This window comes from Peromyscus maniculatus, chromosome 22, assembly GCF_049852395.1.
Source record: "Peromyscus maniculatus bairdii isolate BWxNUB_F1_BW_parent chromosome 22, HU_Pman_BW_mat_3.1, whole genome shotgun sequence".
Taxonomy (NCBI): domain Eukaryota; kingdom Metazoa; phylum Chordata; class Mammalia; order Rodentia; family Cricetidae; genus Peromyscus; species Peromyscus maniculatus.
The window spans coordinates 10,037,554-10,057,317 of record NC_134873.1 but is presented as its reverse complement, the minus strand read 5'-3'; the positions used below and the strand labels follow the sequence as shown (position 1 = coordinate 10,057,317).

The 19,764-nt window shown below is 42.3% G+C and overlaps 1 protein-coding gene across 1 annotated transcript; it reads left to right on the top strand.

Annotated features, from left to right (window-relative positions):
• The first annotated feature begins 15,960 nt into the window (after positions 1 to 15,960).
• Positions 15,961 to 18,694, top strand: LOC143270321 (uncharacterized). Its single transcript, XM_076559927.1, has 2 exons — positions 15,961 to 16,062; positions 16,911 to 18,694. The coding sequence occupies exons 1-2, from the start codon at positions 16,029 to 16,031 to the stop codon at positions 18,077 to 18,079; spliced, it is 1,203 nt and encodes a 400-aa protein (XP_076416042.1). The 5' UTR covers positions 15,961 to 16,028; the 3' UTR covers positions 18,080 to 18,694.
• Positions 18,695 to 19,764: the final 1,070 nt, after the last annotated feature.

Below are 19,764 nucleotides of genomic sequence, written 5' to 3'. Positions count from 1 at the left end.
GTGGGCCCTGGCCCCCGACTGTGAGTGGCTGCTGCCTTGCTTGCTGACCTTTACCAGATGTCCTCCCTATTCAGATTCCCTGCTGGTCTCCTTCTCACCTAAGGATCACCAGAGAGCTCACTGGAGGTTCTTTGTTCCTGTATCCTGTATTTTGGTGTAAACAACTTAGATGCAAGACTGTAGAACATTGGGTAGTGAACTTCTGCCCTCAGGGGATCCTCCATTTGTGTTGTAAGCCTGTATTTAAGGTTTCTTCCCTGTTTCAATAAAGGGCATTTGGCATTCAGCTGTGGCGAATGACTCGCTGTCTCTTGTCTCTATTTTTAATCCACAGCCCTTCGCTCGGACATGGTGAACGGGTATCAGTAACGTGGGCGTTACCGCTACACACGTGGACAATAATAATATCACTAAGCTGACAAACATTATCTGCACGATATATACACGAGAGGAGAGGCATAGGTCATCTGCAAACACTATACCATTTTACAGAAAGGGCTTCAGCATCCTCAGGTATTGGTGAATATAGGGATCTTGAAACCAATCCCCTGGTGGTTCAACCAAAGGATGATTCAGTTTTTGATTCTCAAGCTAAAAATAAATTTTTAAATGAAAATATTGCTCAAGAAATGAGTAACTGGGCCAGAACCCTAGACTGGACTCAAAACCAGTTCGCTCACCACCATAGATATGTTGTGGGGAATCACACACACATGAACACATACCACTCCATTTTATTATTCCAAGTAACTCTACCAATCACACTACCTCCCCTTTACTCCAAGTCAACCTTTCAACTTCCACCCAACCCTCCCCCTATCCTGCACCATAAATATCACAATCATTGAAGTCTTCATCCCAGGGTCCACCACAACTCCCACCTCCCTAGAATCTACCCCTTTCTACATTTTGCCTGGATACTGTTCATGCTGTACCTACATGTCCCCTACCAGGCCATGCAACCATCCAGTTACCTTGAGTTTGAGATAGGCCCTTATCCAGAAAGGCCCCAGAGTCCAGCAGCAGTCAGTGATTGGCTGGTGCAGGAATTCGGATGAAGACAGAGGTGGTGGTGAGGGATACCTCCATGATGTTGCTCCCACTTCAGAGCCCGTGCCCAGTGGGAGCACACTGAGACACCAGCCTTCTAGTGAACATATGCCTTTGCTTAGCTTCTTTCCCCATCCTGTCCTTCTTCCCTCACTTCCTCCTGGGTTTCTCCCTCAGTGAGTCTCTTGTGACCAGATCTACATGTCAGGCTTAGCTTCTAAGAAGCCCAACCTAAGAAACCAGCCTTGATCATTATTTCTGTCCCTAAACCCAAGGGTTGCTAAACATCACCTATGGCCTAAATCTGGTGTACTATTTGCTTCATAAAGTTTTATTGAAACACAACTCTGATGAGTAGTTTCAATTGTTAACTCAACACGATCTAGTACTACTAGGAAGAGAGACTCAATGGGGAATTTTATAGATCAGGTGGACCTGTGGCATGACTGGGGGAGGGGGTCTAGATTACATTGATTGAAAGAGGAAGGACAATCATTGTGTGTAGCACCATTCCCTAGGCAAGGGATTCTGGACTGTATACGTGAATGTGTATTCTTGATACAAACAAGCATGTGTCCATTTATTTTCTCTCTACTCTTGGTTGTGGGTGGGTTATGATGAACTGCTTCAAGTTCCTATGTTGACTTCTCTGAATGGTGGACTCTAACCTGGAACTGTGAGCTAAAACAAACCCTTTCTCCCCTAAGTTGCTTTTTGTCAAGTATTTTACTGTAACAACATAAATGAAACCAGGGCAACAGCCATGCCCACTTGCTGACATATTGCCTATAGATGCTCTTCTACTCCAGCATCAGAGCTGAACTATTGCAACAAAGATCTGATGGCCCTGAAGTGAAGTCATCTACTATCTAGAAGAAAAGGTGCTATATAACCCATCATAGCTCCTTCCCTTCCTCCACCCTCCATCCTGGCACCTCCATCCCACTCACCTCCTACATGTTCACCCACATTCCATCTATCACCTACCCCGTATCCCAGCTGCCTCCCCTTACCCTCCAAAGCCTTTCTTTCCCCTCTGGATACCCGAGAGCTCTGGAAGGATGGGATTTTACCTTCAAGAACAAGTACAAGGAAGTTATTGGGCTACATAGATCCTGTGACAGCAAGACTGAAGCAAGACCTGGGCACAGCTTGAGTTGATGAGTTGGGAAAGAGCCCCCATGGGTGGGGAAGCCTTGGCTCTTTTCTGAAGTGTGGGCTCAGAATGGGAATGGGTCCTGGAGATGCACAGTGGCTTGGGATCTCACCTGTGACAAGGCTGGAGACGATGAGGAGGAGCGAGCACCAGCATCTGCAGCATCCTCATGAGCAGCTCACCAGGAAAAGAGAAGTACTTGATCTGGCATTAAGGGAGCTGGTATGGGTGCAAGACAAATGCCAGGCTGACCCCTAGAGCCAGAAAGGAAGGGTTCATGGAATGAACTATGAATCTCAACCCCAAGCAGTGTCCATCCATCTCTAAAAGAGTATAGTAGGGTGAGCAGTGACTCTTCTAGGAGGTGCATTTCTGTACATGGGTATTACATAGATTTGTGTGTGCATGGGTATATTTGTGCATGGGTATGTGTGTGTGTGCTTGTGAATATACAGATGTGGGTATTTGTATGTGCATGGGCATGTGTAAAAAGATGTATACATGGCTATGTGTATATATGGGTATGTGCATGGTATTTGCATGGGTATGTATGTGCTAGGTATACATCTGCATTGGCATATGCATGGGTCTGTGTGTGCATGTGTGTGTTCATCAGTATGTATATGCATGTGTGTATGTGTAAGTATGGGTACATTTGTGTGAGCATCAGTATATGTGTGTGTGTGTGTGCATGGTGAGCATTTGTGTGAATGAATGTGAGTATGTAGTTGTGTGCACATGGATATGTATATGTGCATTGGATGCATTTGTGTGTGTAGAGGTGTTTGTATACATTCATATGCACATAGGCTCATATACAAAGACATGCACATGCATTTCTTGGGTGTGTCTATAAGTGTGACTCTTGTGCATGTGTTACCACTTTCTTTTTAGTTTTTTAAGATTATGCAAATAGTATTCTCCTGTGGTCCAGAAGAAGGTACCAGACCTCATTACAAATGGTTGTGAGCCATTATGTGGGAATTGAACTCAGGATCTCTGGAAGAACAGCCAGTGCTCTTAACCACTGAGTCATCTCTCCAGCCCGATGTTATCACTTTCAAATATGGAAGTGCATATGCAATTGGGCTTCTAAGCATGTAGATGTAAATGCATAGATGAGTGTGTGAAAGTCTTCACAAAGTCCAACACAGCTGGCTGTGGTATCCTTGGAATCCACACTGTCAAATTAATCAAGCATACATGGAAATTTTTAAGGGAAAAATTTATCTGATGAAAGCTATTTGGGGAGAGGAAAGGTACCATCAGAGGGTGACTAGATAAGAGGGGGCAAGGGAAAAAGAATATGATCAAAACATTGTATATAGATATGAAGATGTTATGAGAAACCCATTATTTAATACAACATACACATAATTATTTAAGTTGTGTCTGTTGAACATGTAGAGATTTTTTTCTCTTATCAATATTCCCTAGACAATACAGTATAACAACTATTTACCTAGCAGTTACATTGCTTTGGGTGTTACAAGTAACCTAGAGAGCAAGATAGCCACAAATCCTATACAAACACTACCCCAATTTATTTAAGGGACCTGAGCATCCACAGATAACAAATGCTTGTGGATAATCAAATCCCCAAATACCCAAATCAATAGACAATCAAGTTCCTTAAATAAAATGGGGTAGTGTTTGCAGAACCAATCTCCTAAGGGCATGATGGATAGCTGCATATTTTTATGAACGTTAGCACAGTTTATGTGACTGCATTTCTAAATTAAGATATGTAAGATATATTCATATGTAAGATATATTTATCCTTCTCTGTGTGTAGTCATAAAGTGCATGTCTGTTCAGTGTACTTGCGGATACCCATACCCACACATGTGACATCACATCGTGTTCATACAGCTGTGTTTGTGTATGTATGTGCCCTCTCTACCTGAGTCCCCTGAGGGGCTAAGGGATTGTGCAATGAGGAGAGGGTGAGAAGTTAATAGAAGTCCCGCCTCCCAGAAGCAGAGCTCACCAATGATCACAGCGCTGACTGTGAGCAAGATGAAGGCATTTCTGCGCAGAAAGCGCCGCTCATACTCTCTGGTCATGGGTTGTAGGCACATGCGCATGCACAGTGCTCTCTGCTTCAAACTGTCCTGCAGGCCCTGCAGACAGCCAACACCACCAGGCGCTGGCTGCTCTCCCTCAGGAACAGACTGTTGCCTTGGCTGTTCATCACATCTCTGCCTGGGAAAGAGGAGACCAGGTCTGGTGAGGGAGGAATCCGGGAAAGGAGAGGGTAAGGTGGAGGGGCAGGCACTTGCAGTTCAGAAGTCAGGGGAGGGGCGATGCCCATGTGCTACCTTGCAGGGACGACTGAGACCCTGCCCTGGATCAGATTCAGTTTTTATCCCAGCAGCAAAAGGTTAAGGTCTTCGGACCCAAACACTAGAGAGGGTGGTTAGAGACAGGGTAGAAAAACAAACAAACAAACACACACACACAAACAAAACACACAAAATACTGCACACCTTTCAGGTTTTCTGCCTCCAGCCTCCTTCACTGAGATCATCTCAAGCAACTGGGAGCTGCTGCAGCTCTCAAACTAAAGTGCCAGGCCTTTGCTGAATACCCATTGCATAAGAGCTCTTGAAAGGGCACTTTAGGCTAGTCCCCCTATCCACAGTAGTTGGGTGTCCAGCCCTAAGACGCCCATAGTCGACTTTTCACAAGGACAAAATCAGCCGGTGCCTGGGAAACAGTGGCACCCAACTAATGTGGCTGCCCAGTGTGCGTGACCAGGACAGTAATGCTGTAAGGGAGGGGTCACTGGGAAAGAAATGATGACACTTCTAGTCCCAGCTGGAGGTTCATGACCCTCTTTTGGGGTGAAACCTCAGACTTTGTGTCCCTTTTTTTTACATGTGTCCGTATTTATTTATCCTTATTGACTTACTTTTTAAAAGCTAACCAAAACGGGATGATGTGTTTTCCGTGAATTAAATAAAATGCACGTAAATATAAAACCTGCCAATCTGTTTAGCAGCCAAACATTTGGAAGTTACCAAACAGATTAGAAACCGTGGCTTTTGACCCAGCCATTGACAGCCCTGTAATATCAGCTACTCTAGAGGATGGTGGGGGAAGGCAGTTTACAAGATCAAGGCTAGCACCTGCAACTTAGTAGGACCCTGTCTTAAAATAAAGTTAAAAAGAGAGCTACTGGGCAAGGGGTGGGAGATGGCTCAGTGATTGACGGTGCATATTGCTTCTGTAGAGGACCAGAGTTCCATTCCCAGCACCCACATCAGGCAGCTCAGAACTGCTATGCCCCCTGCTGCACTCACATGTGTACACACACACACACACACACACACACACACCCCAAAACCGAAAATAAAATTCTCATTTAAAGAGGGCCAGACTATATAGCTCAGTGGTAGAGTACTTGCCTGCTATGTTCAAGGCTCCAAGTTCAGTTCTCAGTACTGATCCCCTCAGCTTCCCAAGTAGCTGGGATTGCAGGCATGCAACACCACGTGCAGCCTTGAACTGTTCCAGCATTGTTTGGATGCCACTACCCACGTGGCTGTCTTCTAACATGGCTGCCCTCTGTATCTGCCTGAGTTCTCCACCTGCTTCCAAAAGACAAGTTGCCTGACTAGGCTTTCCATGCCCTGCATCCTGCAACTGCTTCTCAGTGCGAAGCCCCATTCAGGATTTTGCTCCAAATGAACTGGTCCTCTGAAGCCACAGTGTTGCTTCTCACCTTGCTCTGAACACTCACAGACACAGGACAGCACAGAAGATGAGCAGTCTCTCTCTCTCCTCTGGGACATCATGTTCCTAGTTACCAAATGATAACTCGAAATCACCTATGAATCCCAAGAGCATTCATGGAGTCCAAACCAGTCAGGATCCTGAACACTTGTCTCTTTCCTACAGTCCAGCAGCTGGCTCTGCAGATCCACAAATCAACCTCCTCAATAAAACCAACACTGGATATAAAGTGTTCAGTTAGTCAAGCCTAGAGCTGCACTCCCATCATCTCGGCATTTAGGAGGCTGAGACAGCAGGAGCAGGAGTTCAAGGCCAGCCTGAGTTGAGTAGAAACACCCCATATCAGAAAGTCAACCAATCAGCTCACATCTAGCTTCAAGAGCTCTTGACAGTTGATGGATTCTGGAGGAAGAAAGGGCAGTTTTTTTCAGTGGTGTGGCCCATGATAGGGTGCCCATGCTCCAGTGGATGGTGCCTATACTCATGGGCATCGAGGCAGCACTAAATGGACTCAGTGCATTCTTTAGAGGAAGGGGAAGATAAAGAGGAGGATGTAGCAACATGAAGTTAAAAGGAGTTAGGAGGAGTCAAGAAGAGTTGAAGAGGAAAAAGAAGAGAGTTAGATATGATCTAAATATACATGTGCTCATATATGAAACTACCAAGAAATACTTTTTAAAACTCACTGGTAAGGCTGGAGAGACGGTTCAGAGGTTAACAATGCTTGCTGTTCTTTGAAAGGACCAGGTCGGGTGGCTCAGAGCCAGAGGGTCCAACTCTTTCTTCTGTCTCTGCAGTCACCTGAACTCAAGTGCACATAGCCACACATGAATACACATAATTAAAAAGATAAAAATAATTTCTATTTTATGTGTGTGAGTGTTTGACTCCATGTATATATGTGCATTGAGTGTGCAGTGACCATGGAGTCCAGAAAGGGGCCTTGGATCCCCCGGAACAAGAGGTACAGGGAGTTGTGAGCAGCCCTGTGGGTGCTGGGAGAAGAATCTGGGTTCTCTGTGAGAGCAACAAGCACTCTTTAATGTTGAGCCATCTCTCTAGCCTCAAAATAAATCTTTTTTTTTTAAATCAATGATAGTGTGAGTTTAGCATGTGCAAAGGCTTGGATTTAATTCTCAGCACCAAAAATAAATCAATCAATTGATAAAAAAAGTTGTTCAATTTGCATCTGTACTGGGCATGAACAGACTTTTCCTCTTATTCCCTAAACAATATAGCATAGTAACTATATGCACAGTATTGAAGTTGTGCTAGGTGGAGTTATTCTTATATTTATTACTCTGTGTGTGTGGTCAGAGGACAACTTTTGGGAGTCCATTCTCTCCTCCACCATGTAAGTCCCAGAGACTGAACACAGGACTTCAAGTTTGGTGACAAGCTCCTTCACCCACTGTGCTAGGCATTAAACATAATGTAGAGATGAGTTAAATATGAAAGAAGACAGGAATGCGTTCTGTGCAAATATGATGCCATTTTATGTAAAAGACTTTTGAAATACAAGGGGTTTGGAGTCTACCTAGGATGGAGGGTGTGTCTGGGACAAATTCTCTGAGACCCACAAACAACAAGATAGTGTGGGAGTTGACATCATAGTCTGTGAGTCAAATCTGGCCTGATATCTGTGTTGTTGGCATTTTTTAATCATGATGTTAGCACACAGCTGCATTTATTCACTGTGTAGTTCTGCAGGTGCTTTCAAGCTGTGGTGGCAAAGATGAGTTGCTGGAATAGAGTTCACAAAACAAACTATTTGCAGAAGTGAGGGTGGGGAGGACAAGGTGGGTAAAGAGGATTTATGGGTAAAGTGGATTGCTGCCAAGCTGGATGGCCTGAGTTCAATCCTGGCCCCCCACGGTAAAAGGAGAGAACTAACTCCCACAGATTGCCCTCTGACTGCTTTGTGTACACACACACACACACACACACACACACACACACACACACACACACTGAATAAATGTGATTTTTAAAGGCTGACTGTAGGCTAGTAAAAGCATACATGAGTGATGGAGTAAGAGGGCATGGCTCAGGAGTAGAGAATTCATCAAGTGTACAGGAGGCCCTGAGTCCCATCCTAGAACTAGAGGGAGAGAAGGGCCAGCAGGGAGTAATTAACCATTAAAAACAATTCAATAAATAAGCAGAAATCCAAAAGGTATAGGGTTGAACTCAAATGCAAAGCTGTCTTCCACACCTTCACCATGCCTGCCTAGATCACTGTAAATGTATACAGCTGTGATTTGTCACTCTGTTAATTCTTCCCTTTTGTCTCAGTGGACATGTGATAATTGCTCCCACTCACAGGGTACAGTGAAACTTGTCAGAACAAGAAGGCAAACCATGATGCCAGATCAAGTTCCATAGCACTTTCATGCCCATTAGCCGGGAACATTGAACCCCAGTCTTCTAAGCCTTTATTAAATCATAAACTGTTGAACAGTCTCAACACCCTCCTGGTCCCTGTCTCCTCTCTCATAATTGCTCTTCTACTCTCCATTGGTAGCTTGCACATGAATGAGACCACACAGCATTTGACTCTGTGTGTCTAGTTTATAAATTCGGGTAATATCTAAGAAGAGGAATCTTATGTGCTCAACATGATTAGTAGAAAATGTTAAGAATCTATAAGTTGCTAGGTCAGTGGGAGAAAATAAAACTGTCTTCTTTTTTCCTGTGGCTCATATCTGTCCAAGCTATCTGCCGTTTTTCTGCAGGGTGGGGGAAAGTGTTCTCAGTCGCTAGGCAACCTGTGTACAGCTAGATGCCTCTGGTGATAGTTAAAGGGAGATCTGGAACTAGAGGTAAGGTTTGGGAAAGGAGGAAGTAAGGCTTAATTGGCACATCTACCAGGCCTTCTCAAACAGGTAGCCTGGATGCTTAAGTCTGTTCTTAGAGAGTACAGAGGTATCTCTGATAAGGTACTTTCCTCCATCTGGGGATGGACCTCGCCGGATGCTGCCATTGGTGATAATTACAGGGAGGCTTGAACTGGGGTTCTGGCTGAGCATAGCTGTCAGCACAGAAAGTTATCTAAATATTCCTAGAAGTAGTTAGGTTAGAAGTTAAAGGTCTATAAAGTTAGTAAGGCTGTAAGAAAGGAGAGTCCGAGCTAAATTGTGTAAAGCTATTACTTAAAGACCACCTGACCTAGGCGGTGTCTCCTTGTGGAATTTGTCTTAAGTCAGGAGACTTGCATGTGGACTGTTATTACTGCTAGTACTTGAAAGTGGCCAAGGGAGATATCTGATTCCAGAGAAAGCCTTTCCTGAGACTGTTCTCCAAATACATGGAATGTGTATGTCCAGAGAGTGATCGGTCCACACTGTTAGCCCTTCTTAGGGAAAAGTCAATTGGGAAAACAATGATTTTCATAACAGAAGACAGCTGATATACAACAAGCCAAGTAACACCAAAAGCTCCTTGGAATTTGGCTTCCTCTGGAGGAATTCCCTGATCCCTCCAAGTAGTGACTTTGCCATAACCAGCTGAGTTCTTATGATATATTCCTGCAGCCTGCGGCATTTCACATTCCTCCCAGGTCCATTTGCCTATACTTGTCCCCCCAGCTTCCTCCAAATGCACCAAATGCAATTTGTGTTTCCCATATACTAATTGGAGCATGGTCAAATTCCCAGTGGCCAGCCCCTTAAAGATAATTGAGTGCTTTCCCATCCCCCTGTCAGAAGCCAACAACTGTAAGAATCTTTACCACAATTATTAAGGACTCCCCTCAATGGCTTCCTGTCTAGTCTTTTTTATTTTTTTGCATGGCGTAGGAAGTTGATGCAGAAGCCATCAATGTCTCTCATCCTCAAAGTTGGGAGTCACTGATACCACTGGAACAGATGTTTCCTTGCCCATGACAGTCAGCAGCAGCAAAGATCAAGGACTTCCACATGATTTTTCATGGTTTCAGGGATCGCAGACAACAATATGGTCTCAACTTCAACAAATGTCTACAGCATACAAATATGTACCAGGTAATTCCAGGTCGTAGGCTTTAATTTTAAGAGGCAAAACTGATTTTTTTTCTACACATAAAGAAATATTCAGCTAGTCTAAAAGATGAATGTTTAACTGAATGTGGGTTTCTCATAAAGTGAAGAAATATGTGACTAAGAAATGTACTAAGGTTGACTTGTTCCAGAAAAAAATCATTTTACATTGATCACATAATAACTGTGTACCTTTTGATTATGGGGGAAATCCTCTTTGTGATCAACTTGGTATGGTGATATTAGGCAGGGTGGCTAAAAACAAAGAGCAGATGGGAAGCACTTATCCCTCAAGAAAGAAGTCTGTGTGTTTTCTCTCACTGACTGTGCATCTCAATCCCATTGTCTTTGATCTGCAGAAAGCTGGTCCCTCTACAGTGGGCCTCTGCATCTGCTCCCATTCACCACTGAAGGAAACCTCTCTGATGATTATTTATATCAGCATCTTTCTTATTTGTCATTTGATGAGATGGGAATCCCTAGGAAGCCACTGCTATATACTGACTAAGCCAAGACAGGGCTCCCACCTCTTCTTACCTGCAGATGGAGTCACAGATGATGTACTTGGAGCCCAGCAATGTGCCTCTGTAGTGGGGCCAGTGTAGTCCTAAAATGAGAGGAAGAACAAGAATAAACCAACATTGTTTCTGATGCCTAGTGCTTATATACTCTAAGTGCTTCCTCTGAGTGAGACAGCTATTAAAATCATAAACACCTATAAATTGTAATGGATGCTGGGAAGGGAAAAACTAGCAGGAAAGAGAACAAAAATTAGGTAGTAGATGTGGTGGTATTCTAATTGTACTGAAATGTGATTTTGATTGTATGTGAATAAATAAAGTTGCCCGGGGGTCAGAGCTATTAGAGCCATAGCAAGAGTGTGGCGGTGGTGGCACACGCCTTTAATCCCATAGATATCTGTGTGTTCAGGGATACAGCCAGCATTGGAGACATATGCCTTTAAGACCTAGGGGGCTGTACATTCAGACAGTGACAAGGCAGTCACGTGTTTGGGTTTACAACCAATGAGAAGGCAGAACAAAATACTTTAAATAGACGAACAGACAGGAAATAGAACCCTCATTCGGGAAGCTGGGACACCGCAGGCGGAAGGGTGAGATTTTAGCTCTGAGCTCTGACCTCTCGGCTTTCTCTTTTGCATTGTTTCTGTGTTTCTTATTTAATAAAACAGTTGGTTACATCTATAAGTAGATCCTTCTTTGTGTGTTCCAGGGAAGCTTCAGATTGGTGTCTCATCAACTGGGACACAGGATGAGCAAGGATGGAACAGCACAATGGGAACAGAACTTACATCAGGTCACCAGATCTCTACAGGGCTGGGTAAGTGGTTGAGGGAAGATGCAGTGGGTCATACAGATCTTTGAAGGTCAGAGTCACTGGTCCTAGATCACTGACACAGGCCAAAAGGGAAGGAGACACCTTTGTTAGAAAATGGGGAAACTGACCTAAGAGGAAGCCCTTGGGCTTCAGATATTCACAAGTCTGGCCCACTAAGTGGCAATGGTGGTCACTGTGTCTGGGATGGTGAGGGCTGACGGCTGTGACCAAGCAGGCTGATGAGGAGAGAGGGCATCACTAAAGGGGTTCCCTGTAGAAATCTGGCCTGGCCTGTCTCCTAGCCATGCAAGAGAAGTTGTACCAGACAATCCAGGGAGGGAGGTGATGGAGGGGGTGGACAAGGCTAGAAGCTAGTGAGCCCCATGGCTGCTCAAGCTGGGGAGTGGAGGGAGCTGAGGGAACATGCATTTCTAGTCTCCCCCTATGCCTGTGCTCGGGCAAGGACACCAGGTGCAGAGAGCAGGGGCCTCCCAGCTTCCACCTTGCCTGTGTGTTGGGAGCCAGTTTGCATGGGAATGTGGCCTGTCCTCTGGGCATCAGCAGCCTTGTGCTCACTGATGCAGGATTGTGAAGCCCTTGAACTAGAAATGGGTAAGCCTGTGGTCTGAGCTGCCCTTGAAGCTCAGCTGGAGGAAACAGAGGATATCTGAGAGGCTCGCTCCTAGAAAGGAATGAGCTTATGCTTGACCTGACCCAGACCCCTAAGAGTTTCTTTTTCTGTCCAGCTGGAGATTCTGTAACAGGCCAAGGGAGGCCAACTAGACACTTCTGAGGTACAGTCCCCTCAGGAGGGCACAGGGGCTGAGGAACTACACACATGGTCGCTCTTCTCATCACTCTAATTTTCTTTAACTTTTCAGATAAGGGCTCAAGTGTAACATGCTTTGTCAGCATCAGAGTACAGAGTAGAGCATTGGAGCCCAGAGCAGCATCTTCTGCTGTAAAAGCCCCACTTACCTGCAGTTTCTGTGCTCCTGAGGGCTGAGGAAGATTTCATTTTTCTGTTCTTTACTCCTGTCCTACTTGGAAGGGTCTCTCAAACTTTTGTTGTACCCGTTTTGAGAAACCCCAAGAGACCATCAAGGAGCTGGTTTCCAACACAGCACATCAGGGTCCTGTCATTCAGGTTCCACCTGGGGGGCTGCATGGCAGATGGAAGAAAATGTGGCGATGGCCATGAGACCAGGTGAGGAGGGTTTTCATAGGGAAAAACCACAAGCCAGGAATTGGCAACTTGGGATTGCATAGAAGGGGCAAGGTGATTTTTTTGAAACTATTGGTCTAGACTTTTGGCAGGGAACCACAACCCACTGAACAGGATTATCTGGACTGCTCAGCAGGATTATCTAGGTATCTCCAAGGGCCATAAACCACAGACAGGATCCTGTTAAGCTTTCCTTTCCTGTATAAACAGCAGACAGGATGTCTGCAGGAGTATCTAGATCCTGTTAAGCTTTCCCTTAAACAGCAGACAGGATGTCTGCAGGAGGATACTGCTCTGTATCCATTCGAGGTATCATGGCATATTCTTGGGCCTGTAAAGTTAAGTCTAGGCCTTCACACCCTCTTATGGAACATTGTCCAATGCCTGTAAATATATATATACCCAGCCACATTATTCCACTTGTCCAAACAGTCTCTTCCCTTTCAAACTTGTGACAGTTTTGGGGATCAACTGCTGAGCTACTCCTCCCCATCACTTCCACTACCGCTCAGACTACACTTCCCCTATCATTTTTATAAAGGTTGAAAAACACAAAAGGATACCACATCCTAATCCTTAGAAGTCAACTAACAAAGGAAAAATTTACCCATTTGAATAGATAGTACTGAAGATGAGGGCCAGGAGCTGAGCAATTTCTGACTGAAAGGCAAAAGTCTCCACCTCCTCTTCTGTCAAACAAGAATGGAAGGATCATGTGTTACCATGGACCACAACGACTTCACATTTTAAAATGTAAAAGTGCATCTCTTATAATTACGTCCTTATTCAGAAGTAGAGTTCACATTGATTTGAAGATTCAAGTGAGAAGAACTACCACTTTTTTAAAAAGACCTTGAAGCTACAGTGAGAAGAAAACTCGGGATTGGAAAAATTCACAATAGTTGGTTCTTAACAAATGGAAAGTCAGAATTTCGAATGGCATATTAGAGTTCAACTACGTGGATCAGAAGCTGATACACCTTGGAAAAAATCCTGAATGAGAGTTAAGTAGATTAAAAACCCCCATGTGACCCCTGTTAACTTACAAATAGGAAATTGATTAATTAGAAATCTTTCTTTTGAGTGAAGAACAAATTTTTTAACAGAAATAGCAGCCATTTCTGTGTGGTGCTCCAGGTGGACATAAGCCGTTTGAAAGAATTTGCTCTTCCCTCCAGCAGGACAAGAAAACCCAAGGGCACAGTAGTGGAGGTGTTCAAGGAGCAACTAATTCAGGACAAAGAGTCTATGAGGTAAAAGCTCCTCCATGATTGCTCACTTGGCACATGTGCATAGGCCTGAACCCAAGTAAATGGTGGCCCCAGCCATACTTGTCACTGAAAAGTATGCATGGGGAGCAGCCACACAGGGAGGGCACCCCACTCTATACCCTCCCACTGCTATGCATCTGGGCAAAACAACCTGAGCTCTCTGGTGGGGAGGAACCTATGAATCTTGAGAGGAGGCACCTGCCCCCTCTCAAGTTTTCTTCCTTTTCTACTAGGAGAGCATAGAAAAGATCTGAAGGGCTGGAGAGATGGCTCAGAGGTCAAGAGCACTGGCTGCTCTTCCAGAGGTCCTGAGTTCAATTCCCTGCAACTACATGGTGACTCACAACCATCTATAGTTTGATCGGGTGCCCTCTTCTGGCTTGCAATTAGAATACTGTATATATTATAAATAAATAAATCTTTAAAAAATGTGAAAAAGGAAAGCACAGTTGGTTCAAGCATCCCTGCCAACCGTGGACAACTCCACCAAACCAAGCCCCTTAAGAAAGACTTCCAGGACAGGTGGTATAGAGCAGACTCTCTGGCTGTGCTGAGTCATCCACAAAGCAACCCGCCACCATGCAGATGCTCGGGACCCTGCAACACTGTATGAAAGCTGAAGGTTAACATATCTGCATTCAGGGGTCGTGGCTCCCACATGTGGCCACCAATCACCAGGATAGCCCCCGCCTTGTGCACTGTGGATCCAGGGCTGGGCAGACTTGCAGCAGGCTCACTCCAAGGTCAGCCAGGGCCAGTTTCCAGGGCCTTTAGGACCTATGCAAATAGGGGCAGATTCCAGAGCTTCCAGTGGCTGGAAGCCCAGGCTTCCATTCACAGGAAAGAATGGTAGCAGGAGAGAGCAGGGCTCTTCTTCACACCAAAGGGGAGGAGCACCATGGTGGCTGCAGAGAGCACCCCCTGGTGTATGGGGTCCTCACTTAATAAGACAAAGCACAGATTGGACCCTCCATCAGATCCTTCTGCTTTAAAGGAATAGGATCTCAGAGCTGCTTTTGCAGCAAAATACTTAATGAAGAATTAGTATAATTTTGGCAAACTTTGTTCATTCTTATTGATCACAGAAGATATTTCTACTTCATCTGAATGCATTGTCACACAGGCTAGTTATTTATACAAATTTCTATTTGTATATAATACAATAATGCAATAAACTATTCTGTAGTAAAACCATATATGGAATTTCTGAAATTGTTACTCATCTGTATTGGCTTGTGGAATAACAGTATCTATTACTGATTTTTCTATTTATTTCATGGTAGTCAAAGTAGTGTCACAACTTAACGTCACAGATTATTTGACTTTGTTGTGTATTTTAGAACATGGGATTTATGCACTCTTACTGATCTTCCTCATCAGTTAAAAAAAAAAACACAAAAAAACCAAACAAACAAAACAAACAAACAAACAAAAAAACAGACCTCACTGACTTGAATTCATCCCTGAATTCTGCCTTCCACATTGTTCTACAGAGAATGCAGCATGGAACCTGGGCTTCCGTATCCCAACTGAGCATTTTAGAACAGCATCTTGTGAGGCCAAGATTCAGATTGAGCCAGCAGCCATACGAGAGCAGGACTATAGGAGAAACATTTGGAAGCAGTTTTGCTTATCATAACTTTTCCATGTGAGATTAGACACAGTGATAATGTTTGATATCAAAATGCCCCTCATGAAGGTACACATCTATACCTCAAATAGTTATTTCATATTCCCTAAAAGTTTAATGTTTGCCAAATCTTTATGTTATAAAGATTTTTAAAAACAGTATGAATATTCTAGAAAGTATCTTTCTTCAAAATTAACTTTCATTTTTACTTTAAAATATATGCATGACTGCCATCTATATCCTGCCTGCAGAGATCAGAGGTGAGCATTGGATCCCATGGAAGTGTAGTTAAACTCAGTTGTGTAGTAGGAATTGAATGTGAGTCCTCTGAAAGAGCAGCTTGTGCTTAAAATTGCTAACTCATTTCTGTACAACCTCTAGAAAACTTTAGTCTTTGAATAATTGTCATACCTCATCTACATCACAAAAGTGTCTGTCATTCCTTATGTTTCTTTTCCATAGGAAAGCATTTTGCCCAAAGCACATGGTGAATGGGTATTTTCTATTACAGGGTCTGTTGACGTTCAGGGATTTGGATGTTGACTTCTCCCAGGAGGAGTGGGAATGTCTGGATTCTGCTTGGAGGACTTTATATATTGATGTGATGTTGGAGAATTACAGAAATCTCATTTTTGTAGGTAAGAATGCTCTTCTTGTAGATTCCTGACTCATTGTTTGGATTTACCTATTATTTGTGATTATTTTTAAGTAAACTCCATGAACATTCTATGACTACCAGAAATGAGGGAAATTCTGGTAATAAACATAACTTCTTTTACATTTTTCTGCATTCTCTGCAAAAGCAACAAATGCTATTTACTGTGATCTGTCAAGCCCTCTTAACTAGTTTTTAACTGAAAACTTCAAAGTTTAAAGATTATTGAATATTCAGAGAATGGAAATGCAGTAAAGTACTATTAGTGATTGGAATATTTTCATTTTACTATTGAATCAAACTATTCACCTCTTTTGATTTAAAAAAATGAGGAAGTTTTAAAATAGAGAAAATACTGTGGTAGCTATGTTGTTGTTTTTGTTTGTTTTATTGATTAATTTTTGGAATCTGGTCTATATCTTTAGTCTTGGTGAACATGATTTTAATCCTAGCATTAGGGAGTCTGAACCAAGAGGAACTGATGAGTTTCAGGCCGGCTTGGGAAACACAGTGAGTTCCTAGTCAGGCAAGGATGCACAGTATGACTCTGTATAGAAATAATCCACATATGATGCTTTCTCAATCACCCATTTTTCCTGCCTCTTCAAAATATCCATTTCTTGTAAGGATGGAAGCCCCTTCAGTGACCCTTGTGTTTAATGGAGACTAGAGTGGTTTTTATTACTGTTCAGTTAATGATAGTAAAACACAGAAGGCCTATGCTGAGAGCTGTGCTTCTAGTAAATGCTAGTTAACTTGAGGGAACTTCAAGTATTGAAGCTCTTACTCATTCATCAGTTCCTCTCAGCCCTATTTGTTCTCACTTTCCAGAGAAACATCGCATATGTGGTAAATATGAAAGCATCATGGATCAAGGATCAAATAGTACTATCTATCAGCACGTGAATATCCAAAAGAAGTCTTACAACAATAATGACCTTGGCAAAATGCTTTGTGAATCATCTCAGTGTATACCTTATAACACCAGCGGTACTACAGGAAACCATCAGAGAATTCATACAGGAGAGGAGCCTTACAAATATGGTGAATGTGAAAAATCCTTTGGCTGTAGCTCAAATCTTGGAACACATCAGAAATCTCATAAAGGACAGAAACCTCACAAATGTAGTGAATGTGAGAAGTCATTTACACGTAATTCAACTCTTAAAAATCATCAGAAGATTCATACAGGAGGGAAACCTTACAAATGTTGTGAATGTGAGAAGTCATTTACATATAGTTCAACTCTTAAAAATCATCAGAAGATTCATACAGGAGGGAAATCTTACAAATGTAGTGAATGTGTCAAGTCATTTACATATAGTTCAACTCTTAAAAATCATCAGAGAATTCATACAGGAGAGAAACCTTACAAATGCAGTGAATGTGATAAGTCATTTACAAATAGTTCAAATTTTAAAAATCATCACAGAACTCATACAGGAGAGAAACCTTATAAATGTAGGGAATGTGAGAAATCCTTTGGATCTGGCTCAACTCTTATAAAACATCAGAGAATTCATACAGGTGAGAAACCTTACAAATGTAGGGACTGTGAGAAATCCTTTACATATATTTCACATCTAAAAAGACATCAGATACTTCATACAGAAGAAAAACCTTATAAATGTAATGAATGTGTAAAGTCCTTTACATGTAGCTCAAATCTTCAGTCACATAAGAAAAGTCATACAGGAAAGAAATCTTACAAATGTAGTGAATGTGAGAAATTCTTTAAATCTAGATCAGGTCTTAAAAGGCATGAGACAATTCATAGAGGAGAAAAACCTTACAAATGTTGGGAATGTGAGAACTCCTTTTCAAGTACTTCAGAACTTAGAATACATCAGCAACTTCATATAGGAGAGAAACCTTACAAGTGTAGTGTATGTGTGAAATCATTCATGTGTGCCTCAACTCTTGAAAAACATCAGAGAGTTCATACAGGAGAGAAACTTGTAGCTAATGCCACTAATGCTTTATCTAGCAGACACAGTTAAGAATCCATCAGAAAATTCGTCCTGGGGAGAAAAGTTTCTGTTGGAAATGACTTTGTATATGTTTTTTCCAAGCTCTGTCCTTAAAAGACACTAGAAAATATTATGAACGTTAGATAGCCTTTATGTAATGTTGAACTCTTAAAAAATATCTATAGTTTGCACTGAGAAAACATTCTAAATGTAGAAAAAAATTCATTAAAACATTTTACTCTTAACTTCAAAGACTGCATAATTTGTGCAAAGTGGTAAAAACGGGAAGGTAATGTTAATTAAAATTTTTCTGGAGACTGCAAAATTTCATCATGATGGGAAGGTAATAACACAAAAAAAATAACACCTTCATATATCATCAGGAAGTCTGCAAAACTGATAGGATTTCTTATGCTTAAGCCCCCTGAAGAAACTCAGACCAATAATGCTGCTTAGAAGAAGCTCTGATGAATTGAGATACCGAGAAATGATACCCTCCAACATGTAGACAGGCCTACACATGAGTAGTGGGCTCAGGGTGTCCATTATTCATAAGTTGTATCCCAAGGTGGGTTGGAGTTTCATGGTAGCAACTGTCTGAGCCCCTTTTATTACTGTAAGCAAATCCTTTCACATATTCCTGTAAGTAACCTGAATAAAACTCATTCATTCAACAAGGTGAACTTCAGTGACATCCATACTTTGTTCCTTTACAGTTCTCTCTTTTTATGAGTAAATATATATGCATGTTTCATTTCTCTTAGAAAGTGATATTACAAAACATTTAATGAACCCACAAATTTTCCTCAAAACTTTTGACTTTTGTCTACCACAAATTTGCTGTTAAGGAGAAAACACTTGGTTCACAGTTTTGTTAAATTAGTTCCTCGTTATAAGACATTAATTAGTGCACCTTATAAAGCCCACTCTGGAAACCCCCCAAATGCATTGCATTTGTCAAAACTAGTGCTAGAAGTGTAGATTCATCTGAAAATTGATCCCAAAGAAACAGACACACACACACACACACACACACACACACACACACACACACACACCCCAATAGTAATACTCAACTATTATCCACCTTTAAAATACTGATTTTGGCCAATGAAAACCTAAAAATAGAAATAATGCAACAACATGCATGGTCATGTACAACTAGAAAACCCCAAAAGTGTGAAGAAAATTAGTTTAACAGTACTCAGTGCAGTAGGAAAAATATTAATCAACATAATTAGCACATTAATTATGGAAGATCCATATAGATTTGTAGACATGCTACAAACCAGGATAATACAATTAAGAAATAAAAGGAACCTCTCATGCATTTTTGCGGGTGAGAATTCTGGTTTTTGAGTAACTATGAAAATGTTTTTTGGAACCCTTTTTGTATTGTCAGCATTGGAGTTCCTAGATCTCAATTCAGTTGCAAACTTTACCTCTAATATGATCCTGCTGACTTGGTTACAAGTGAGTATAGGATAAAGTTTATTTTGCTGTAACATGCTGATATACCCTGAAAATATTAGGAGATAGGCTCTTCCTGTCAGCTCCCTTCCATGCCACCCAAGCTGCAGATAATTTTTAAATGGCTAGATAGCTGGGCAAATAGACAAGTACCAATATACTGTGCTTTTCTGCAGAGGATGCAGTCTTATCTCAGAGTTCCCTTGAACAAGAGGGTAAATGGCAGGGCCAGCTTTGAGTCCTAC

Bases quoted from the DNA above. Each gene is read 5' to 3' on its own strand.
- LOC143270321 (XM_076559927.1), top strand. From the start codon at position 16,029: ATGTTGGAGAATTACAGAAATCTCATTTTTGTAG. The intron at 16,063-16,910 runs GTAAGAATGCTC...CTCACTTTCCAG, and splicing joins CAGAAATCTCATTTTTGTAG to AGAAACATCGCATATGTGGT.